This window comes from Macaca mulatta, chromosome 8 (genome assembly GCF_049350105.2).
Source record: "Macaca mulatta isolate MMU2019108-1 chromosome 8, T2T-MMU8v2.0, whole genome shotgun sequence".
NCBI classification, from domain to species: domain Eukaryota; kingdom Metazoa; phylum Chordata; class Mammalia; order Primates; family Cercopithecidae; genus Macaca; species Macaca mulatta.
In genome coordinates, this window is record NC_133413.1 from 24,575,566 (window position 1) to 24,600,725 (window position 25,160).

General features: G+C 49.6%; 1 protein-coding gene across 4 annotated transcripts in view; it reads right to left on the reverse strand.

Moving 5' to 3' along the window:
• PEBP4 (phosphatidylethanolamine binding protein 4) overlaps nucleotides 1-25,160 on the reverse strand; it is a 228,894-nt gene that overhangs the window by 195,855 nt on the left and 7,879 nt on the right. The window contains exons 2-4 of one of the 4 annotated variants that reach the window (XM_077942627.1): nucleotides 16,465-16,520; nucleotides 16,226-16,362; nucleotides 8,431-8,557 (exon numbers count right to left, since the gene is read on the reverse strand). In XM_077942627.1, coding sequence (XP_077798753.1) covers nucleotides 8,431-8,557; nucleotides 16,226-16,356 — 258 coding nt within the window. In that variant the 5' untranslated portion in view covers nucleotides 16,357-16,362; nucleotides 16,465-16,520. 4 annotated transcript variants of the gene reach the window in all.

Consider the following 25,160-nt stretch of genomic DNA (forward strand, 5'->3'; position numbering starts at 1 on the left):
TCCCAAACATGTGAAGAGTGCCACACAGACGCTTGTTCAGTGCCCTTAAAACAACAACAAAAAAACCCAAAAAACCCAGGATGCAAATCCACTGAGTGCTCCTTTCAGGTCCCATGTGCCCCCTTGGTAGATCAGCCCACACAGTTTCTTCAAAGAAACAGTATTTGATCTGAGAAACATCTGGAACCTGTTTCCCCAGCACTTGACTGGGAGCTTTCAGCGGACGTCAGCTGCCCAGTCGCTGCGCGTGCACCCTGCCCGCCTGAGCTGCCGACAGGATCCTTTGGACTGGGGGCGGCGGGTTGGGTAAGGGAGGGTGCTGTTTGATTAAAAGCTACTGGGGGCAGGCTCAGGCCTAGCCGGAAGTTCTGGAATGACAGAGAAGGCCACGAGGATAACAAGCCCTGGGAGTGAAGATCAAGACTGGGAATCCTGCTAATGGAGCTGCCCTGAGTAAGACGGTCGCCAGAGCACGTGGCCGTTCTGTTACAGTTTCCCTCAGCCATTAAGTGTATAACAGACAAGTAATAACAACAACAATGAACATTCTCACTATTGCAAGATGCCCATCACAGGCAGGGCAGGGATGCGTTCTGTGTGTATCTCTCACTCCCGGAACAGTATCTGGCAGAGGGGCAGAGAGTGGAGCTCCATCCGGATCTGCTCCAGCGAATACATGAATGAATGAATGACACCCCCTGTCCACTGTTTACATGAATGAATGAATGATACCCCCTGTCCACTGTCAACATTACAGGCCTGTTTTCAGGAATCAGGGGATTCCAGAGGCAAAATTACATAGGTGAAAGGGTAGCTGACTGCAAACCAGGGAACCTGCCATCCAGGGCTGGTTCTCCCACTTCCCAGTTATGCCAAGCGTGACCGTGGGCAGTACCCCCGTCTGTCATCAAGGGGATAATCCCCCTCTGTCCATCTCCCTATGTTGCTAGGAGGATCAGTCCTGTGAAGTCCTGCATAGCAAGTGTCTTTACCACCTGACCATCTAACTGCAAAGGTTAGAAATGCTGACAATCCTCGCTCCCCTTTCACCCAGTCCAGTTGCACCCAGAGGCGCCCCGGATGACCTGGCTGGGGACCTGGGCTAGAGTGGGACACAGCTGAGTGATTTTAGCACTTTGACTACTTGCACTGAAGGAGCCAGGGACAAAGGATAAAATGACCTGATGTGTCCTTGACTGGGTGCTGGGTGCTCTCTGCACCTGCCTTCTCAGACCTGGCTCCACCTGTTAGCACTTGAGCCCTTCATTCACAACCTCAGCGGCCTCCTGTTCCCTCTGCCTCTGGGTCTCAAACACACACAGGTCTCCTAGAACCTCGGAAAGTCCAACTCTTCTTCTGTGTCTTCTGCCCTTCAGACTACAAACCCATCTCTTTTTATGGTAGTGACAACCGATCCCATCCGTGAAACTCCAGTTAGGTGCTCGGCACCAGATATGGTGGAATCTCATGAATTCTTCCCTAAACCCTCACTTGATGCACTGGTGATCTCCCCAGGGTGGCCCCTTACCCTGTCCTGACTTTACCTTCTGCTCCCAGCCCACAGTCCTGGAACGATCCAGATCCAGTGGCTCTTCCCCAGCCTGGCCCCATGGCAGCCTCTTCCAGCAGCGGAGCCTGGTGACTCCCGCTCCCCATTCCTGCCTCTTCCCTTCACCTCTTCTACAACGCCCATGACATCAGCATTCCCCACGCTCTGCCCCAAAGTCCTTTCATGCTGCAATTTCATGACATTTCCTCTTCCCCCTGCAGTAGGGACTCGGCTGGCTGAGCTCCAGCTCCCATGACAAGCATAGGGCAGCCCCCTCCAGCCCCTGCAGCCGTGCCTGCACCCCTCCTGCCCACTATCCCCTTCCTCCTCCTCTTCCCTCAGAAGCATCTCCTGCACCTCCCACCCCTGACTTCCAGTCAGTGGCCAGGTCCCATCGGTTCCAAAGGAGCTGGACACCCTTTGAAATCTCCTCCTCTCTAACCCCCACCATCCATACCGTTTATCACCTCGGAATGAGCATTGCCAGTCGACACCTCAACCCCTCCTTCTGCTACATTTTAACATTGCCCTTTTATTGGCTCCTTCCTGCCAGAATTTACTTATTTATTTAGAGTTGGGGTCTTGCTCTGTTGCCCAGGCTGGAGTGCAGTGGCACAATCATAACTCCTTAGCTTACTGCAGCCTTGAACCCCTGGGTTCAAGCGATTTTCCCACCTTAGACTCCCCAGTACCTAGGACTACAGGCCTGGCTACTTTTTTTTTTTTTTTTTTTTTTTTTTTTTTTTTTTTTGAGACAGAGTCTTGCTCTGTCACCCAGGCTGGATTACAGTGGCGCGATCTAGGCTCACTGCAACCTCTGCCTCCTGGGTTCAAGTTATTCTCCTGTCTCAGCCTCCCGAGTACCTGGGATTACAGGCATGCGCCATCACACCCAGCTAAGTTTTGTATTTTTAGTAGAAATGGGGTTTCACCATGTTGGCCAGGCTGGTCTTAATCCCCTGACTTCAAGTGATCTGCCCACCTCAGCCTCCTAAAGTGCTGGGATTACAGGTATCAGCCACCACAAGGCCTGGCTAACTTTTTCGTTTTTTGTAGAGATGGGGTCTCTAACTCCTGACCTCAAGCAGTCCTCCTGCCTTGGGCTCCCAAAGTGCTGAGATTAGAGACGTGAGTCACTGTACCCAGCCCCTGCCAGCATTTAAATATTCCCAGGCATCTCTTCTCCCCTGGCAAAGCGGTGGTGTGAGTAGCCCATTCCACAGGATCCACTCCTCATTCACTCCTCGGTCCCCTCATGCGGGTAACCAGTGGCTGGCGGGGGTAAGGCAATGTGTGCATTTCCTGTGGGCTAACCCGACCTCTCTGGCTAGCTGCTGTTGAGCATGGCAGAGCCTCCCCTCAGGTAAGCCTGTCCTGCTCTCAGAGTCCACCCCTGCTGGAACGCTGAGGATGCAGACCCAGGCGCCCAGCCCTGCCTTCTCTTCTCAAGTCAGATTGTAGACCCGCCTCTCAGGCGGCTACCTCTGGATGCTACAGCCTCCTCAGACTCTATGGGTCTCTGTGCAGAAGTCGTGCCAATGGCTGCCATCCCTGTAAACCCAGTGTTTCTCTGTGTCCCCTTCTTGGTGAAGGCACCATTATCAGAGTTAACATATACCCCAGCTTGCCAGTGCCATGCCCAATGACACCCACTGTCCTGGCATAACTATTAACAGCACCCCCGTTTACTCTCAAAAGGGTCCTGTCTTAGATGGGAAATTATATACTCAATCTCACTGTTACCCACTTGCCTGCCCATCACAGAAACCTGAGGGTCATCTGGACTCTCCCTCTCCCCAGTATCCCCACAGTCCCCAAGTTCTATGGGTTCCACGTCCTTAACATCTTTTAAACCCACCCCATGGTCCATGCCATCACCTAGGTTGCAGGGTGGGCATCCTGCCTTCAATCTTACCTTTCTTCCATTCTTCCACCTGCTGCTGGAGTGACCTTCCCAAATTGCAAATCTGATCACATTTACCAGCCTAAAAATCAAACGGCAGCCCGCCTCCCCGAGCCACCAGCCAAGCTTCAAGATAAACTCTAAACTCCACACCAGGGCCATGAAGTCCTTGGCTCCTCACTACGGATGTGCCCCTGCCCTGCCCGCCCTGACCTCCTACCCCACCACAAGCCTCATCCCTCACCCCACCATCCTGGCTCCCATCTGTCCCTTGCTGGGTCCTGGCTCACTGACACCCTGTGTCCCCATGCTTGCCTGCTACCTTTCTGTCTCCCCGTCTATACTGCAAGTTCCGTGATAGGGTCTTTCATCTCTGAATCAATAGTAGTAACATGGTGCCTGATGCACAGTGTGTGTTCAATATTTACGAAGTGAATCGGTTCACATCCTTAACACCAAATAGTCCAGGTGGCTGCAGTCCCCCGAGCCAGTGGACCTGCACTTGACCGCCTCCATGTGTAGGCACATGTGTGTCTACTGGAAATGCCTGCCTGTTGGCCTGTCTTTACTCAGACAAACATCTCTGCTCCATCCATTAGGGGCTGTTCTTCTAGAATTGCTGTGGGTGTTGGGAGCCCTGTGTCCTTTCTCGGCTAATCATTTTGTGACTGCAGCAGCCTGCATTTTTCTGCTCTGTGTATACAGAGAAGGGTTGGTGGGGGCGGTGGACCTGTGAGTTCCGAGGTCTGTTGCAGAGAGGAGAGTTCCAGGCCTCTAGAAAATTTGTGTTGAAACTTGTGTCTCCACCGTGGGCTAATGAAGGCGAGAAGGTGCTCCCTGGGAGACTGCGACTAGAGGCCCGGGCTGGCACGAAATGCGCTGGCCCAGGTGGGTAGGGCACTCAGGGCCACCTGCTTTGTGAGGAGAAGAAATAGGGCCTGGGCCAAGCCTGATTGGAAACTCGAGGGACAGCGGGACAGAACGAGGCAGCCTTTTGTTCCCTCCCTGTAATGCAATGCACATTCCCCACTTAAAGGCAATTTCTGCACTTCAAAAGGATTCCAGCTGGCGAAATTTAAGGTGGAGAATAAGCCCCCAGTCAAGAAGCTTCTCAGGGGCCTTTCAGTTTTCCTTGGCTTGAGAACGGGATGCATTTTTAAATGTTTGCCTCTTCATGTTTGTCAGAGCGCCAGGGGAGAAACGCTTCCTTACTTCCACACCTCTCTCACTCAGTCATAGCTGGCACGGGAGCCAGCCACGTTTTCCTGTGCTACTTTGCCTTCTCATGAACCTGCCTGACTTCCTCTCTTTCTCTGCCTGCTTCCCCACCCACCCCCCAGCTCACACCTCACCCCCTGGGGGAGGAGAGAGTCCTGCCGCCCCGGGGCCACTAGGCCTAGCAGCTTTCCTCCAACAGATGCTGAAAGGGCCAACAGTTAGGCTGACACACCTCATAGCTGACACTCCAGGACATGCTCTCTCACCTGCCATTCATTCATTCATGCATGCATTCATTCATGCATGCATGCATTCACCTGTTCACTCTCTCACCTAGTCACCCAGTCAGCCAGCGTAGGATCTGAGGTGCTGGGGGACCCGCGGGTGACTCAAAATCAACACACAGTCTTTCTCTCCTAGCTTACAAAGTGCTTGAAGCTTTGAGAGATAGGAATGAGCAACTACAGCACGAGACAGAGGAAAGTCAAAACCCAGTTTAGAGGGTAGGGACATTTTAAAAGCACAGAGAAAGAAGAGATCAGCCAGGGATGTAGGTGGAGCCCAGAGGGAGGCAGTCAGGGAAGGCTTCCTAGAGGAGGAAGCATTGTGACGGGAGCAGGGTCCAAATATGCCAAGGATGGGGAAGTGGCCAATGCCAGAATATGGAGGTAGGAAGCTCTCTGGCGGGCACAGAGGCGCAGCTACACCCCTCTTTCCAGGGCTTTGGAGTTTGCTGGGAGGTGGGGGTGGGGGTTCCCAGGCATGTCCACTGGCAGTCGCCGCTTTGGTGGCACTGCTTCAGTCACCTTGGAAGCAGCGCACCATCCCCACATAGCAGTCACCAACTCGTGCCCTTCTCAGTCGGGCCCAGAGGAAATACCTCCATGCTCTTCTCTGTCCTAAACGCTCAGGCTCCCCGCACCCTTTTCTTGAGGGATCCAGATAGCACTTGCTCCTCCAGCCTCACCAGTCATGCCCTATCCCTTAAGCGAAGCTCCAACTACCACCTTCCCTAACAAGGACTATCCTTCCTGCCCACCCCCTTCCATTCTAACCAGGGAAAGCTTCCCTTTGGCCAGCCCACCCCTGCCTGTGCCAGCACCCCCTGGTGTCTCCCTTAGAGCCCCTGCCAGTGGTCCACTGGCCACTGTGGAGTTGGGCAGACCTGGCTTTGACCCTGGCTCTGGAACCTTTCAGCTCTGTACTTGGCCAGATTACTCACTTCCATAGGACCTGCAATGGCATTTCCTACCTAACATCCTTTCACCCTTATCTGATCAATCACACTTTGACTCGCATTCAGGGCAACCATCCTCCTCTGCTCTCAGTCCTCATAGATTAAGGGGAGCTGTAGAGGGTCACTGCTAGGTTCAGGGATAGGCACGAGACCAAAGCGAGACCAATCCTGTGACTTTTGATGGATGGAAATTCCTATTTCCACTGGGATTGACAAACTGGTCAAACACAAACCTAAGGCTGTTCGGGCCATCTTTGTCACCACAAGGAAAGAGTCTATTTACAAATAAAAACAGCACAGAAAAAACAGTCAAGAGACAGATTCCTGGTGACACGAGCACCTGGATCCAGCCTTGCCTGAAGTTATCCCTGGAGTTTTCAGTTTTGTGAGTCAATAAGTTTCCCCCGCTTTTTCAGCTTACACCGATTTGAGATGACTTTTTGTCACATGCCACTAACAGTCTTGACAAAAGAAATACTTAACTTGGAGACTTAATAACAGAATTAAATGAAAGGCCCGAGTAGTGCCCAGGAATAAGGTGGCACTCAATGACCACTTTTGGCAACTCTCTCTGAATCTGCCTTCTCATAGGTCTGTTACATTTCCATAAACTATCGTTCCATAGTAGTAGAATACTATGTTTTTCTTCTTCCCACAGCTTCGACCAAATCTTCCTTTGTAAAATCTTCGCCCTCCCTGGCTTTCTTGACCACAGCTCTGTGTCCGTCAGAAATCTCTACGTTTCACATCGGTTTTCCCCCCACCCCACCTCTGGGCTGAGACAGAATGGGTTTAACAGTGCAAGACTTCAGGATGTGGCGGGGTGATGTCTTTGTGTTATGTGCTGATAACCCAGGGCGACAAAACCAAATCAAACCAAAGACTTTCCCAACAGGCTTCAAATCCCTGCTCTGAAGGACACTAGGTGCTCAGAAAAGTCTACACTGCCATCTAGTGGATGTCTGCAGCATCATCAGCACGCAGAAGGGAGCCCTTTGGGAGAATCCCCTTGGGATTGTCTCTGGCCTGTGAAAGCATCTGACTGAACCTCACTATATAAGGGACAAACCCCAAGAGACGTGAATGGATGGTGAAGCCAGGAGTCCTGTCCCACAGAGTGGCATATACTCCTCTAAGAGACTGGGCTCCTGCCCGGCCTCTGTGGCTCTGCACCTCCCATCCCAGGAGTCACAATCAGCAGCCTTCCTTTCTCTGCTCCTCTTGGCTGTCCACAGGTATGCCCAGTCCAAGGGTTTCCAGGGAGGAGGGCTGATGTTGTGTGCACATGTGTGTGCATGCAAATGTGTGTGTACATGTGTACACATGTACACATGTGTGCTTTATTGCTCGTCTTCCCAAAGGAAAGGGTGTCTGTCATGTTTGCAAAGAAGACAACCTATCAAAGCTTCATGATAGCAGCCTCTTAACAATCTATTTGCTCTCTGATAGTGAAAAATACTTCAAGGAAGAGAAGAGTCTATCCGCCGCATTGGAGTAACCTGTGTGCTGCCGCCCTCCGGAGCTTATTGTCCTACTGGGCTTAGCTGACTGCATGAGGTCTAACCAAGGCAGCACTGCGGGGAAGGAAAAACCCCTTCTGGCCGCTCTCTGCCACGCTGCTCAGAAGGGACCAGAAGGTCAGCCTTGATGTGTGTACTTGGTCACATCCCAGCCATGACCCTTCCATCTCCACACATTTGTGACCCGAGTCCTGCCTAGATTGGCACCAGCACCTCCTTCTAAAACACAGCAGAAAAGAGGCCAGTCTCCACCCTTGACACTCTGGGAGCTCAGTCTGGCCCAGGAGTCAAGAAATAAAGAAGCGGAGACCAGAAGGCCAGATCAGCTCCCCCAAAACACACTCCGCAGACCCATTTCCCACTTCTGTGACTCTTCCCCAGGCTTCCCAGACCCCACAAGGAAAGCTTCCAGAATAGTACTAATCACTGCCCACTAAAATAGTTATTTCCAATTCCTAAAATGCTTTGTTCTTCTTTCACACAACTTTGGGCAAAAGAAGAGCGTGTCTCATGTTGCAACAACAAAGCGTCACGATGCACTGACCTCTGCCTGTCCTGGTAAATACCAGCTTCTCTCCAGCCCAGAAGTCATCTGAAGACCCAGACACCCCGCACCTTGGGAGAGGACTGCTCCCATACCACCCCTTCTTCCACTTAGCTGCCAACTCCAAAGCACACACCAGCTGGTCTCCACCAGGCTCGGGGGCCCAGATCTCAGGGGCAGCCAAGGAGCTCCCAGAGCAGGGGAGCAGGAGGAGGCCTGGGCAGAGTGGCCTCAACCATCACCAGTTTCCAGTGTGCAGCCCTCCCACCGGCCCCCAGCCTTCTCCTCAAGTCCACTCTAAGGAAGGCACAACTTTATGTCAACAGCCATCTGCTGCCACCAGACCCAACCCAGATGGCTCTGCATGCAGCTTCAAGTCACCCAGATGAGCAAGCCTGCAGGAACATTAAGACCCCCCACTCTCCCCCGCCCTGCTTTAACACAGCCCTGCTCACTCACTTCCACGGCCCCCGGGAACTTGACTATCGGCGCCATCCAGGAGGTGATCTTCTGTCTGTAGTTGTTACAATCAGGAACAACCTTGCAGCCAATGTTCCCCAACTCTGGGTAGAAAACTTCAAGGCCCCTATGAAGAGAAGAGGGAGGTTGCCCTGTGTCAGGGTTTTAGGGGAGCCTGGGGTTCCCAAGGCTTCAGTCTAGCACTATTGGGAATGTAAAGTGAAATGGGATTAAATCCCAAACCTGCCACTAACTAGTTGTGTGGCCCAAGAGTTACTTGACCGCCTTGTGCCTCAGTTTCCTCACCTGTAAACTGAGGATGCTAATAATTCCTCCCTCATGGAGTCAGTGTGAGGAGTAAAATCGAGGTCACTGGTCAGAACAGAACCTCGCATGTTATAAGTCATCAGAAAGTGTAATATTAATTATCATCAGTGTTTACTTCCCTAGAAGAATAGATATCCTCAGGCAAACTTAATGTCTTTAAAGTAGGATTGAGTTTATAAAAACAGTACCTATAGATTGCTTTTCAGAAACATTCTTATTACAGAAAGAAAGGCTTAGCAAGTCAGCATACCTTCCTTCAAGGGCATAGACGTTCTCTCTCCCCTAAACAATCAAGAGCTCCCCATGCCTGAAATCCTGCCATTAGCTGAAGAATTGGCTTCTTTGGGTTAAGCATTGACCATAGCCTAGGTTCCATTTCAAAATGCAAACATCCCTCAGGGGGTAAAACATTGGCTCACTAAGAGTGTGAGTATGAATGAACTGGTTCATCTATTTGCTCCCGGAGAAGAAGGGCCCCGAACAGCACCGGCATTCTGAGAATGTGGCTCTCTGGAAGGGAAGAAAATATGATGCAGAGCAAAGCGACAGAGTCTGCAGGGCAGGGCACGGCGGGCCGAGCCATGACTGCACCAGGCTGGCCTTCAGTGCATGCTTATATTTGAAACTCAGAAATGCAGGTAAGATTTTTCAAAGACATTTTTAAAAACTGTTTTTGCTTGCCCTTCTATTACATTTTATCTCCACGACCCAAGGCCTCTGTAGGGTTAATGTGGGTTAAGGCATCACTGAGAGAGAAGGGGTGTGGGTATGGAGTGGGTGTTGCAGGTCCCCAGCCTTTCCTAACAGCCTTGCATGGCTAAGCTGCTCTACAGCCTGCCAGTAGCCACCCACAGCTGTCCACAGTCCCTTGCTGCAGGTGATGCCTCAGGGGACCCTGTGAGGATGTAATTTGGAGAACAGTTCTGGAGGGACAGCTCCCTGAAGCTGGGGCCTGGGAATAGGCCAAGAGCAGCTTCCTGGTGGGTAGCCCTGCATTCCCCCTCCCACCTTCCACCTCCTACTCTTTCAGTGGCTCCTGAATTCCAGCCTTAGGCAAAAGGCCGCTGAGCCCCCAGCACCTGGCAGCCGCGGACCAGGACACTTCGGCGGGCCAGCACCCCCAATACCAGAAGTCAGGTACTCTGGTCTCAGAGGGTGGAAGCAGGACGAGTCAAGGTCTTGCTGAGCAAATCTGTGTCTTCTAACTCTTTGCACACTTACAGCAATTCTAGGTGGATGGCAAGATTTTCACAGCTTTTGGGGAAGTTTTAGGGGACTAGTTTTATCTTCCTAGCATCATCTTAAGGACCATTTGGTTTGTTTCTGCTGCAACTCCTTGCTGCTGCAGCTAGCGAGATGCGAGGCAGAGAGGGGACCCTCCAAGGGCAGAGAGACAGACAGCAAGCAGCACAGCACGGGAAAACGAGAGGCACGGAGGAGGGAAACTGAGGGTGGAGGGACGCCCTCATGCCCACAACCCCTCCCCCCTTTTTATCAGAGTGGAATTGTTGTAAATATCAAAAGAATCAAAGAAGCAAAATCGGCAAATCGTTATTTGGTGAGGGGGGTGCAGAGCCACAGAGAGTGCCCTGAAGGACAGGGCACATGCCAGCGAACCAGGGATTGGGTCGTGTCCCTGCCCCTCTCCTCACACCCATAGGGCACTGCCAGGCCAGCGTTTGAAGATAGCATATTGCCCCACCTAGGATGACGGGAAAGGGGCGTGTGCAGGCCTCTGCCTGGCTCAGCTGCTTTAGCAAAGGCTTGGAGAAGGACACAGAGAGAAATTTATTTGATCTGCAGATGGCACAGAGCTGGTGACCAACAATTCTGATTATCAAATCGAGTTACAAGATGATCTGGACAAACCTGAGGTGAGCTGAATCAAAAATTAAAGTTAGTGAGAAAATATACTTTAAAATTTGCATTCAAGGCCAGGCACGGTGGCTCATGCCTATAATCTCAGCTCTTTGAGAGGCTGGGGTGGGAGCATCGCTTGAGCCCAGGAATTTGAGATCAGCCTAGGCAGCATAGTGAGACCCTGTTTCCACCAAAAATTAAAAAAAAAAAAAAAAAAAAAAAAAAAAAAACAAGCAGGGTGGTGCATGCCTATAGTCCCTGTTACTTGGGAGGCTGAAGTGGAAGGATCACTTGAGCCCAGGAAGTAGAGGCTGCAGTGAACCATGACTGCATCACTGCACTCCAGCCTGGGTGACAGGGCAAGACTCTATCTCAAAAACAAACAACTTGCATTAAAGCCAGAAATACTCAAAGGTGCCACCTTCCTGTGTACCCTTGCTGCTTACGGTTTACCTGACATGGAATTCATTCTAATTTCCATCCGGAGAGTTTGGGGATCTCCTGATCTCCATGACAAGACTTGGAGGCACCCTGGGGAGTGGAGTGAAAAGATCAGGGGCCCTGGCCCGAGCTTTGCCATGAACTAACGCTACAGAAGGGACTGGGGACGAAGGGCATGACTTTTACTGGGCCACCCCAATAGATCAGGGACATCACATAGGTAGGATTTAATTTCATGCAACCGTATCTTGAGGCAGCTCTTAACACTATTCCCATCTCCAGATGAGTAACTGAGAAACTGCAGGACAACACCTATTTGCAGCTGCTACGTGTTGGAGTGATCTGTTGTGTACAACAGAGAACGAGTACAGTGGGCTTGGCTGCACTTTCTTCCCTGCACCACACATTTTCCCTAGTGAGCTATTTCATTCCTCCAGGCTTCAGTTTGAGCTAGGTGGTCATGTGAGTCTCTGTCATGGCAAGAATTAGATCACAAGGGCTGGTCGTGGTGGCTCAAGCCTGTAATCCCAGCACTTTGGGAGGCTGAGGTGAGATGATCACTTGAGCCCAGGAGTTAGAGACCAGCGTGGGCAATGTAGTGAGATCCTGTCTCTATAAAACATAGAAAAAATTAGCCAAGTGTGGTGGTACGCATCTGTAGTCCCAGCTATATGGGAGGCTGAGGTGGGAGGATTGCTTGAGTCTGGGAGGTCAAGGTTGCAGTGAGCCATGATCCTGCTACTGTATTCCAGCCTAGGTGACAGAGGGTGGCAGAGTGAGACCCTGTCTCTAAAAACATGGCTTCTCAGCTGTGCCTGTATGAAGGGCTTAGAATTTCAGCTGCCCCTCAGTGAGTGCTATTGCCTGAGTGTTGGTGTCTCCTCAAAGTTTATATGCTGGAATTTAATCCTCAGTGTGATGGTATTAACAAGCGGGACCTGGAAGAGGTGATTAAGTCACCCTTATAAAAGGCACTCTCATAAAAGAGGCTGAAGGGAGCTACCCTTCCCTTCCACCAGGTGAAGTCGCAGCAAGAAGGTGCCGTCTTTGAAGCAGAGAGCAAGCTCGCACCACGCACTGAATCCAGTAGCACCTTGATTTTGGCGCTTCTCAGCCTCTAGAGTTGTGAGTAATACATTCCTGCTGTTTAGAAATGACCTAGTCTAAGGTATTTTGTTACAGTAGCTGAACAGACTAAGGCAGTGAGGATGACAAAAAGACACATGGGATATGAGGCTGCCTTGAAGAGGGAAACTGTGAAAGCGTGGGTCACCCCACTTGAAAAGCAGCAAGCTAGTTTTTAAACTGTCTTGTAGAGACGGAGTCTCTCTTTGTTGCCCAGACTGGTCTCAAACTCCTAGGCTCAAGTGATCCTCCACCTTGGCCTCCCAAAGTGCTGGGATTACACACGTGAGCCACTGTATCCAGCAGTGCATGCCCCGTAATCCCAGCACTTTGGGAGGCTGAGGCGGCAGGATTGCTTGAGCCCAGGAGTTTGAGACCAGCCTGGACAACATAGGGAGACTCCCAACTCTACGAAAAATAAGAAACTTAGCCGGGCGTGGTGGCATGCACCTGTAGTCCCAGCTACTCAGGACACTGAGGCAGGAGGATTGCTCAAGCCCAGGTGTTCAAGGCTGCAGTGAGCTATGATCAGGTCACTGCCCTCCAGCCTAAGTGACAGAGCAAGACTCTGTCTCTGAAAGAAATGTATTTAAAGAGAAGAGAAACCAAGGCCCCTGAGAGAGACTGAAGGACTGGGGATGACTGCCCAGGTTGTGGGGAGCTGGGGATGAAGGGGCAGGGCATGGCATCTGTCACCACACACATGAATGACCACAAAGAAGATGAGAAGATAGACTAGCTTGTGCACCTCCTGGATCTGCACTGGAAAAGGTGGGTTGATGTTCAAGAAGAGCAACAGGGCCTTGGGATAAGAATGCATGTTCTGAAGAACGGAGCTTTTCAACACCAAAAAGCAGGACGCTTTGAGCAGCAGCTGCCATCCCCAGGGGAGCTCGCAGGGCTGACTGGATGGCAGCAGGAGGGCTTTGTTGAGTGGATTCACCTCCCGGCTGCAGGGCTGGAGGATCACAGTTCTTTCAATTCTGCGACTGAGCCCAGGGTTGGGACTCTCGGTGGTTTTGCTGGTCTAGTCTGGGGTATCTCAGAAGCAGGGAAGGTCCGATTCCCGAGAAGCTTTTCTCTTAACAATGTCTCACTGCTTGTCACAGTACATAAAATTCCTCCCTTATAGATGAATACTTTTAGGCATTGAGTCCAATCTTTAAGAGTTCCCTGGTAGACTCCAAATGCCCACGAGAGGAGTGCCTTCTCTGGGGGATCTCTTGCCAAGGTCAGAGCCTGAGCTGAGTGGGGATCTTGAGGTGGGCGTCAGTGCAGGAGGTCCTGCTGTCTCCTCAGGGGTCCTATCTGTCCTTGGCATATTTTCATTTCATCATCACTCATGATGATCTCTTCCAAACAAAAACTTCTATGGCAATAAAGACAAATCTCCTCTTTCACGATGATGGCTTGAAATCAAAAGACATCTTCCTGGCATGCAACCTTAGGGTCACAAATCTGTTTCTCAAACTGGGGACCTGCTGGCGTATTCCAGGAGTCTTGAGAATGGCTCCCCCTGACTCGAGTTTGGGAGCCCTGGACCCGGGGTGAAGGTCGTCAGCAGAAGCAGATAGGGAAAGAGCATGAGTGTGGAGTCAGACAAGGGCACTAGATCTTGGCTCTGCCACTTTGAAGCTATGTAAACACTGTGGGCAGATTTCTTAATCTCTGGGGACTCTTCATCTGCAAAATGGGGGTGCTAACATAGACTCTGTAGGTTCATCACTGACAGTGAGAGAAGTCAAGGAGTCCAAGCACCAGCAGAGAACCTGGGACACAGAAGGTGCCCTGGGACTTCCCATGTGTGCCCCCATGCATGGGTCACCAGGGTACCAAGATGTGACCTTGGCAGGGCAGAGCCTAGGGCACCCAGAGCCTCAGGCTGGTCACCTCCAGCAACCCTACAGACATCCTAATTTCCCACAGTGTGGGAAACACCAGGAACCGCTGAGGTCCTCCTTAAGGGGCCATTATCACAGCCCAGGCCTGCTGTACCCTGGCCCAGCTGACCTCTCCTGCTTATGAGGGCGTTGACCTTGCACTGCTCAGAGCGAGAAGCCTGCCAGCCCCTTGGCTCACTCAGCAGAGCACCTAGAAAATTAGATCCCACTTGTGAGAGGCAACCATGTTTCTCTTCCTCCTTCCACATGAAAACTTCACCCAGAACTGTTTGTTTTTTGAGATAGAGTCTTAGTCTGTTGCCCAGGCTAGAGTGCAGTGGCGTAATCTTGGCTCACTGCAACCTCCGCCTCCCAGGTTCAAGGGATTCTTCTGCCTCAGCCTCCTGGGTAGCTGGGATTACAGGCATGCACCACCATGCCCAGCTAATTTTTTTGTTTTTAGTAGAGACGGGGTTTCACTGTGTCAGTCAGACTGGTCTCAAACTCCTGACCTCGTGATCTGCCTGCCTCAGCCTCTCAAAGTGCTGGGATTACAGGCGTGAGCCACCGTGCCCGGTCTACACCCAGAACTGTTTAACAAGATTTTTCAAAATGTACTGAATGTTTGTTACTTTTTTTTTTTTTGAGGCAGGGTCTGGCTCTGTTGCCCAGGCTGGAATGCAGTGGTGCAATCATGGCTCAGAACAGCCTTGACCTCCTGGGTTTAAGCGATCCTCCCACCTCAACCTCTTGAGTAGCTGGGACTACAGGTGTGCATCACCATGCTTGGCTAGTTTTTAAACTGTTTTGTAGAGACAGAGTCTCTCTATGTTGCCCAGGCTGGTTTCAAACTCCTAGGCTCAAGTGATCCTCCACTTTGGCCTCCCAAAGTGCTGGGATTACACATGTGAGCCACTGAATCCAACCAAAATGTTACTTTTTAAGAAGGATTCAACTACATAACTTTAAGAGAAGACATGTATTTATGGTTCTAAAAGTAATATTTGTCAAAAATGTTTTAAATAAAATAAAAAAGAAAAACAAACATATTTTTATGAACAGTAATATTTGTGAAAATTCAAAGGTACAGAAGAGCGTGTAATCCCAGCACTTTGGGAGGCCGAGATGGGCGAATCACGAGGTCAGGAGATCGAGACCATCCTGGCTAACATGGTGAAACCCCGTCTCTACTTAAAAAATACAAAAAACTAGCCGGGCGTGGTGGCAGGTGCCTGTAGTCCCAGCTACTCAGGAGGCTGAGGCAGGAGAATGGCGGAAACCCGGGAGGCGGAGCTTGCAGTGAGCTGCGATCCTGCCACTGCACTCTAGCCTGGGCGACAGAGCCAGACTCCGTCTCAAAAAAAAAAAAAAAAAAAAAAAAAGAAGAGAGTAGGTCGTCAAAGTTCTTTTTCCTCCTGTCCCATTTCTCACACATGGGCTCAGCGGGGTGTCCCCCCCTCAGTCACTAAACTGGCAGGGAGGTTTGGCATCAATTTGGCCCGGGGAGTCCTCAGGATGACCCACAAGTCCAGATAAATGAAGGCTTGCTTTCTAACTGGCAGAGTCAGTGAGGAGAGAGCCGAACGCCAGGCTTTCCAGCTTACCCAAAGTAGAAGCAGCTTGTGCCCTTGGGAGGGAAGAAGCCAGCCTCATCACCCAACTCCACCCGGTGCCATGATCCCTAAAGGGCCCCTGCACAAACACTCCTAGGTCCCATCGTTGAAAAACACCTCTCACACAGGAAGGGTCTAATCACACACCTTCTTTCATTAAAACGCCTCTTGGTCGGGGTTCTGTGGAGAGGGGGCATTCAGGCTATAGGGAGGGATGGTCTCTCTCTCTGGGTCTCTCTCTGAGGGTCTCAGCCTCCTGCCTCCGCCAAGACCCCCCAGGTTTGGAGGGCCCAAGCAGAGCCAACCATATACACAGCCCTCCTGGTCCTGGGAGAGGTGCATTCTGGAAGGCAGGAAGGAGTCTGTTTCTAAGTCCCTTTCTCAGCGCCATCCTCCATCAAGGTGGTCTCCAGACCTGACGTGTGTTCTGTCTTCCCCATAAAATCAGGCTCAGGAGATGGTGCTCCTTGGTTTTGGAAATACCCCTCCCTGCGATCCACCTGCCTGGCAGCCTCTGTGCCTCCCGCCTCCAAGCCTGCCCTGACTTACTGGCACACAAGGGCGTCCTCGTCCAAGAGGGCTTCTTGGGCACACGGATTGTTCTCATCCTCGTCTCCAGTGATCACCATCACGAGACCCAGTAACAGGGCTGCTGTGACCAGCCTCATTGTCCAACCCATGGGCACCTGGAACAGAAGGAGCTTTAGAGCAGCTGGATCCCCTGCAGGGCATTTCCTGCCAAATACCTGTGCCCCCCACCCCAGGGGCCCACTTGGCAGGAGAGAGACCTCTGGTTAAGCACAGGGAGAAAGGCAGGCAACTTTCAGGGCTCCGCGGCTAATCCAGTCCACCACCCGGACACAAGCACTTTGGGAGGACCTGGGCCTCCTCCAAGTTGGACTCAATGTACATTCCTGGCAGAGGCCCCTCCCCCTGGCAGGACACAGCTTTGTTGTCACTCTTGTCCTGGCTGCCAGGGCAGACAGCAGGCTGCAAAGTAGAAGTGCTTATATAAGCTTCTCAGTTCAGCTCCTCGTCCACTCCCTGCTCTTGGCCTGGGGATGGTCAGCTGGCCGAAGGCCAGCCTGCCCCTTGGCTGTAAGGCAAGCCCTGGGAAGCTGGTGACCCCAGGCTCAGGGCTAGGAGTTGGGCTGTGCCCCTCAGACCGGCTCTGCCTCTCCTAGCCCCCATTCTTCCACCTGTCTCCACAGCCTGTGAGCTTCCCCAAGGTGGAGGTGCTTGGACACAGTAACCCTGTGTAGGAGGGACTGCTGCAGGGACTTGGGCTTGGGCAGGCGCACCCTAGCCCAAAGCCAGCTCCAAAGGGCCAGCTGAGGACAGAAGGGTGCGTCTGGCTGCACCTTGCAGCTGTGCTGAACTCAGCACTCTCCCAAAATAATCATCTCTGGAGAAGGAGGTCTGGGGAGCTGCTTGGGGCTCAGAAAGCGGTGGTCTGCCCCAGCGCTGCACCGGGAAGAAGGGGAGCCAGGGACTGTTGCCCGCATTCCCTTAGGGAACAGTCCTGCCACCAGGTGCATGTGGGACTCTGGTTAGAGCCTGAGTGGGCAAGGAGAAGAACAAAGGCGGCTTGCCACAGCCTTTCCAATAGCTCTGCTCTCTGCTCTCTGCTTCTCAGAGGCGGGGGTGGGAGAGACATGCCAGCAACTCAGGACTCCTGGCTTCTGCTCTGAGCTCTCTCTGGATGCTGGGGAGGCCACTGCGTCTCCCTAGAACACACCACTTTTCCTTTTCACAAACAAGTTAAATAATTGCTGTCACTGTGGTGCCTTGCTAAGGAATATGAGATCATTGCTGTAAAGTACACGCAGCTAGATCTTTAGAGAAACTACTTTTAGCATAGTCTGCTTTCTGGTTTAATTCCTGCCTCCAGGATCCCAACCTGTAGCAAAAAGCCCCCCTTTGGGGCTACATATTAAACACATTTCTCTATCATTAAGCTCCCTGAAATACAACCAGGACTCCCCTTGCCCCCAACCAAAAAACGTATTCCCAAGATCTCCCCTACTGGAAAGAGTCGAATAGTAGCCTCCTCACAAGATCATTGTGAGAATGAAATCAACCAGGTTAAGCCCTCAGTAAGGAGCCTGGAACATAGTAAATGCTCAATAATTTATGAATAGTGTAAGTATTCTCTCACAGATCCATCCATTCATTCATTCCTTTGCAACCCACTTCACTTATAGGCATTAAGCACCTCCCATGTGCCTGCCCCATGTTAGGCCCTGGGGTATAGGTTGAGCATGGCCTTGTCTGTATACAGCTCACAGGACAGCCACAGTCAAGGAGATGCTGCCAGAAGGGCTGCCCAAGACCAAGAAACTCATCTTACAAATGGCATCCACTAGAGAAGCCTCAACTTTCCTGGGTGTCAACTCTTTTAGCACAGTGATGGCAGCCTGGAGGCAGGGAGAGCCCACAGTGCAGGTTGCTGCTGTTGAGCCCACTTCCAGTGGCAGTTCTTCCTTACTCCACGTGCCAGGCACTTTTGTCTCCAAATCCTCATGCCAATCCTTGGAAATAGGCACTATTATCACCCCATCTTATGGAGGAGGAGATGGCACAGTGACATTAGCTAAAACCTGGCCTTGGTCACCAAGAAGTGGCAGACCTGGAATTTAAACCCCAGGCTCTGGTTGAACCTGTTGAAACTGGGTTGAGTCCATTGAGTCCATGCTTTTTTTTTTTGAGACAGGGTCTCACTCTCATCGCCCAGGCTGGAGTGCAATGGGGTGATGTCGGCTCCTGCAACTTCCACCTTCTGGGCTTCAAGGGATTCTCCTGCCACAGCCTCTCAAGTGGCTGGGACTACAGGCACACCACGGCTCTGGCTAATTTTTGTATTTTTTTTAGAGACAGGGTCTTGCATTGTTGCCCAGGCTGGTCTTGAACTCCCAGGCTCAAGTGATCCACCTCCGTGCTCCCAAAGTGCTGGGATTACAGGCATGAGCCACCACACCCAGCCCAGAGTCCACGCTCTTAACCACCTGGCTCCACTGAACTCTGTAGCTGCTCCAGTGCCTCTTACTCACTCCCTCTACATTCCCTTTGTTCTTGGGAGAAGGACCCCGGAGTCCTCCACGTGGACCACAATGCCCTGCGAAATCAGGCTTTTCCTGTCTCTCTAGCCGACTTCCTCCTCCTCTCACATGTTACCTCTGGCAGGTTCCTCAAGCTCCTTTCTATCCCAGGGCTGTGATAGGCACCGACCCCACTTCCCACCTTCATTAGGGGGGTAGCTGAAATGCCATTTCCTGAGAGAAACTTGCTTTCACCCCTAGCATCCATCAGATTCCTTTTATAAACAATCAGAGCACCTTACTGCTTTCTTCATTATTCTTATATAGTTGTAATAAATTATTTTGTAGTTATTTGCTTAGTGATAGTTTCTCCCTCAATCACCCAGCCTATAAGCTTCTGGGAGGCAGCACGGAGACTGTCCAGCATTCTGAGCACCTTACATGGAGTATATAGAGGTTTAATAAAATTCTTGTTTAAATGCATAACACACGCCACGTCCGTTTCTGATCATCCTTATTTTCACTTAACAGCTCACAACTCCGTGTAAACATCAGTAGGAAACTAATCACTCAGGTTGGCCCTTAGCCCTGGATGCCTTTTGCTTATTTATCTAACCTTCTGTGGCTTGTTTTTGTGCAGAGAGATCTGGCAGAATGCAGTGGTTCTTGGGATTTTCAAACCCGATCTTTCTCTTGGGGATTTTCAGGACTTTGATTCATATTTGAAACCTAAGATCTGAAAGCTGTGTTCAAGCTTGAGGAGTGACCATTCTCCCTCCCCATCACCATCTGGTTTTGCTTAATTCTCTCACCCTGGAAAGTCCCATTGCTAGATTTCTTGGTGCCCACCCTTGAAGTCCCCCTCTCTTCCTTCAGTTACCTGGGCTGGGACCACCTCCAGACACCACCATTCAAGCCAAACCTGTGGCTTCCAGAGACACATTGGTCCCTCCAGCTACTGGGATCTGTTGAACCACTGCTGCTGAAACTCTCCACTCCCTTCTTACCCCTCCAGGCCTCCTGTGCCTGACATCCTCCAATCATTGCCCAGGCCTCACCTCCTTTTTCTACCCAGACATAGACTCTTATTCTTTCTCTCCCTCCTAAACATTTCCACGTAGGCCCTCTGGAATCTCTGAACTATAGTGAACAAATCCCCCTGAATTTTTTCATTGATTCCTAATAAAAAATTAATTGAGATATAATTCACACATAAAATTCACCCTTTTAATATGTACAATTCGGTGGGTTTTTGTATGCTCACAAGCTTGTGCAACCATCACCACTACCAAAGTACAGAGCATTTTCATCAACCTAAAAGAAGTCCTGTACTTATTAGCAGTAGCACCCCATTCCTCCCTCACCCCGGCCCCTGACAACCCTAATCTATTTTCTATCTCTATGAATTTGCCTATTTTGGATGCCTCTACCAACGTTTTCCCCTCCCTCCTTTCCAACCTCCCTTCCCATGGCCACTTTCTTAGACACTGTCATCACTACAAATATTAAATTCCTAAAATATTAAATTCAAGCAGTTTTTTTTTTCTTTTTTTGAGATGGAGTCTCTGTCACCCAGGCTAGAATGCAGTGGCATGATCTAAGCTCACTGCAGCCTCTGCCTCCTAGGTTCAAGTGATTCTCCCGCCTCAGCCTTCCAAGTAGCTGGGATTACAGGCACGCACCACTATGCCCAGCTGATTTCAAGCAGCTCTTCTGATCACCATCTCTTCTCCTTCCTCTACCCTCTTGTTACTTCTCTGCACTTAGTCTTTCATTTGATTCTAAACTCTGGTCCCTTGACCATTCTCCTTTTTCCTTACCTATTCTGACTACCTTCCCTTTGGTACCTGGGTCTTGCAAACCTTTGTACTATTCACTTGCTAACATCTTCAATTTCTTTCCCCTTATCTTCACATTGCAGCTGTTGGGTGCAACTTCAAATTTGGACCAGTCCAATGATCTGGCTACTCCGTCATGCAATCCTGCTCCCACTCTACTCTCAGTATCCTGTGCCCTCTACAGAGCCCAGGGTGGGGGCCCCGGGCGGCATGGGGGAAAACATTGTGCTAAGTGAAAGCAGCCAGTCGCAAAAGAGGACATATTGTATGATTCCATTTATATGAAATGTCCAGAATAGGCAAATATATAGGGACAGAAAGTAGACTAGTGGTTGCTAAGGCTGGAGGTGGAGGTGGGGTAAGACGGGAATGAAAGGTATGGGATGATAGCTAAAGGGTATGAGGTTTCTTTTAAAGGTGATGAAAATGTTCTGAAATTGACTATGTGATGGTTGCACATATCTATACATATACTAAAAACCACTGAATTATATACTTCAAAATTCATGAATTGTGAGATATATGAAGCATGTAGCAATAAAGCTGTTTTAAAAAATCATCCTGGGGATGTCAGCAAAATGGATGACTAGGAAGCTCCAAGCTCTTGTTCCCTCATGGAAAGCTACACACACACACACACACACACACACACACACACACACACACCCAGAGAGAGAGAGAAAACTGGCTGAACTAACTTTATAGGAGCTCTGGAAAACAGCCAAAGGTTAGAGCAGCCAAGTAATGCCTAATCAAAGAAAGCCTCCTTAACTGCACCCTGGGTGAGAAATGGAGACCCTGTCTCAAAAATTTTTTAAAAGCCTCCTTCAAAATAATAGGAATTTTTCCAGACACGGTGGCTCATGCCTGTAATCCCAGCACTTTGGAAGTCTGACGTGGGCAGATCACCTGAGGTCAGGAGTTCAAGATCAGCCTGTCCAATATGGTGAAACCCCATCTCTACTAAAAATACAAAAATTAGCCAGGCATGGTGGCAGGCACCTGTAATCCCAGCTATTTGGGAGGCTAAGGCAGAAGAATCGCTTGAACCCAGGAGGTGGAGATTGCAGTGAGCCGAGATCGCACTTGTCAGGCCTCTGAGCCCAAGCCAAGCCATGGCATCCCCTGTGACTTGCACTTATACGCCCAGATGGCCTGAAATAACTAAAGAATCACAAAAGAAGTGAAAATGCCCTGCCCCTGCCTTAACTGATGACATTCCACCACAAAAGAAGCGAAAATGTCTGGTCCTTGCCTTAAGTGATGACATTACCTTGTGAAATTCCTTTTCCTGACTCATCCTGGCTCAAAAAGCTCCCCTACTGAGCACTTTGTGACACACACCCCCTCCCCTCCCCCCCCCCCCACGACTCTGGCCTACCAGAGAACACCTCCTTTGACTGTAATTTTTCTTTTTTTTTTTTTTTTTTGAGACGGAGTCTTGCTCTGTAGCCCGGGCTGGAGTGCAGTGGCCGGATCTCAGCTCACTGCAAGCTCCGCCTCCCGAGTTTACGCCATTCTCCTGCCTCAGCCTCCCCAGTAGCTGGGACTACAGGCGCCCGCCACCTCGCCCGGCTAGTTTTTTGTATTTTTAGTAGAGACGGGGTTTCACGGTGTTAGCCAGGATGGTCTCGATCTCCTGGCCTCGTGATCCGCCCGTCTCGGCCTCCCAAAGTGCTGGGATTACAGGCTTGAGCCACCGCGCCCGGCCTGTAATTTTTCTTTAACTATCCAACTATCCAAATCCTATAAAACTGCCCCACCCTTATTTCCCTTCGCTGACTCTCTTTTCGGACTCAGCCTGCCTGCACCCAGGTGATTAAAAAGCTTTACTGCTCACACAAAGCCTGTTTGGTGGTCTCTTCACACGGAGCGCATGACAGCACTACTGCACTCCAGCCTGGGCAAGAGAGCGAGACTCCGTCTCCAAAAAAAGGTTGGAAATTTCATTTTCTTTCTACCTTGTTCCACCTCCACTGCCAGCAGTATTGGTCTGGAGATGGTAGCTCAAGCCCTAGTTCTCTCCCTTAAACTCAAAGAAGCAGAGCCAGACTCATCATGTGCAATGCTCTAATCTGTCTGGGGTCTGCCTGCAGGACTAGTCTTGCTTTGCCTAAGGGAAAAGGGGCAGCATTGCTCATTAAAACAGCAGACCAGGCCGGGCGCGGTGGCTCAAGCCTGTAATCCCAGCACTTTGGGAGGCCGAGACGGGCGGATCACGAGGCCAGGAGATCAAGAGACGATCCCGGCTAACACGGTGAAACCCCGTCTCTACTAAAAAATACAAAAAAACTAGCCGGGCGAGGTGGCGGGCGCCTGTAGTCCCAGCTACTCGGGAGGCTGAGGCAGGAGAATGGCGTAAACCCGGGAGGCGGAGCTTGCAGTGAGCTGAGATCCGGCCACTGCACTCCAGCCTGGGAGACAGAGCAAGACTCCGTCTCAAAAAAAAAAAAAAAAAAAAAAAAAAAAAAAAAAAAACAGCAGACCAACTACAGACCTTCAGACACTGGAGACAAAGATTACAGATTGAGACATACAATAGACCATCTAAAGCCCCAAGAAGCTCAAGGAATTTCGAGTAAAATAAACTAAAAGAGACCTACATTGAGACACATTAGAATCAAACTGTTGGAAGTCAAAGACAAAGAGAGAATTGTGAAAGCAATAAGAGACAAGACTCATCATGTACAGGGATCCTCAATAAAATTATCAGTCGATTTATCAGCAGAAACTTCGAAGCCCAGGGGGCATTGGGACAATACAAAGTACTGAAAGAAGAAAAAGTTCTCAATTAAGAATTCTATGTCCAGCAAAAGTATCTTCCAAAATATTAATATGACAGAAATTAAGAAAGTCCCAGATAAACAAAAGCTTACGGAGTTGATTACCATTAGAGCCGCCCTGCAAGAAATACTGAAAAAAAGCTGCAGTAAGTTGAAACTAGGTGAAGAAATATATCAAGACCTTTGTTTGAGGTAAACACACAGACAAATAAAAAAGCCAGTATTATTGTAATTTTGGTTTGTAATTCCACTTTTAAATACAGGATGTCTTAGTCCATTTAGTGTTGTTATAAATGAACACCTGGGGCTGGACAATTGATAAAGAGGTTTATTTGGCTTACAGTTCTGCTGGCCGGAAGATTGGGCAGAAGAGAAAAGCCTTGGCCTTTTCTCACTCATTTTAGAAGGGAAAGGGAAGCTGGAGTGTGCAGAAATCACACAGTGAAATAGAAAGCAGGAATGAAAAATGGGAGGTGCCAGGCTCTTTTTAACAACCAGTTCTCATGGAACTAATAACGTTGGAATGCACTCCCCTGGAAATGCATTCTACTCATGAAAGATATGCCCCCATGACCCAAACACCACCCATTGGGCCCCACCTCCAACACTGGGGATCAAATTTCAACATGAGATTTGCAGGGCACGAATATCTAAACTATAGCACAGGATTTAAAGACAACAAATAAAATAATTATATATCTATTAGTGGGTATATAATATATAACAATGTAAACTGTAACATCGGTAACACAAAATGGGGGGGGCATGGAGCTGTATAAGTAAAATGTTTGTATGCAATTGAAGTTAAGTTAGTATCAATTCAAATTAGATCATTATAACTTTGGGATGTTATATGTAATTCCCATGGTAACCACAAAATGTATTTATAGAATATACACAAAAGGAAATGAGAAGTGAATAAAACATGTCACTACAAAAAAATCAACTAGATGTAAAGAAAGGTAGAAATGGAGGAAATGAGGGACACAAAAAGCTGAAAAGCAGCCAGATACAGTGGCACATGCCTGTAGTTCCAGCTGCTTGGGAGGCTGAGGTGAGAGGATCACTTGAGCCTAGGAGTTTGAGGCCAGCCTGGGCCACATAGTGAGACCCCATCTTTTAAGAATGCAAGCAAGTAAGCAAGAAGAGTTAAAACATATAGAAAACAAATAACAAAATGGCAAAATAAGTCATTGAGTCATTGTCTATCAGTAAATGGATTTAAATTTAAATTTAATTGGGTTCAATGCCTCAGTCAAAAGTTATAAATTGGCAGATTAGATTTTTAAAAAATGATCCAATTATATACCGTCCACAATAGACTTGCTTTAGCTCTAAGGACACAAACAGATTGAAAGAGAAAGGATTTAAAATGATATCCTATGTACACAGTAACAAAAAGAGAATAGGGATGGCTATATTAGTATCAGACAAAACAGATTTTAAAGTCTTGTTCTACAACAAGAGACAAAGAAGGGCATTGTATATTAATAAGAATCAATTCACCAAAAAGATATAACAGTTGTAAACCTATATGCACCAAACATCAGGGATCCAAAATATATAAGCAAACAAGGATAGAATTGAAGGGAAAAATAGGTAGCTTAACAACAGTAATTGAAGATTTCAGTACTCCACTTTTAATAATGAATAGAACAACTAGGCAGAAGACCAATTAAAGAAATGGGAGACTGGCTGGGCGTGGTGTCTCACACCTGTAATCCCAGCACTTTGGGAAGCTGAGGTGGGCGGATCACTTGAGGTCAGGAGTTCAAGACCAGCCTGGCCATGGAGAAACCCTGTATCTACTAAAAATACAAAAATT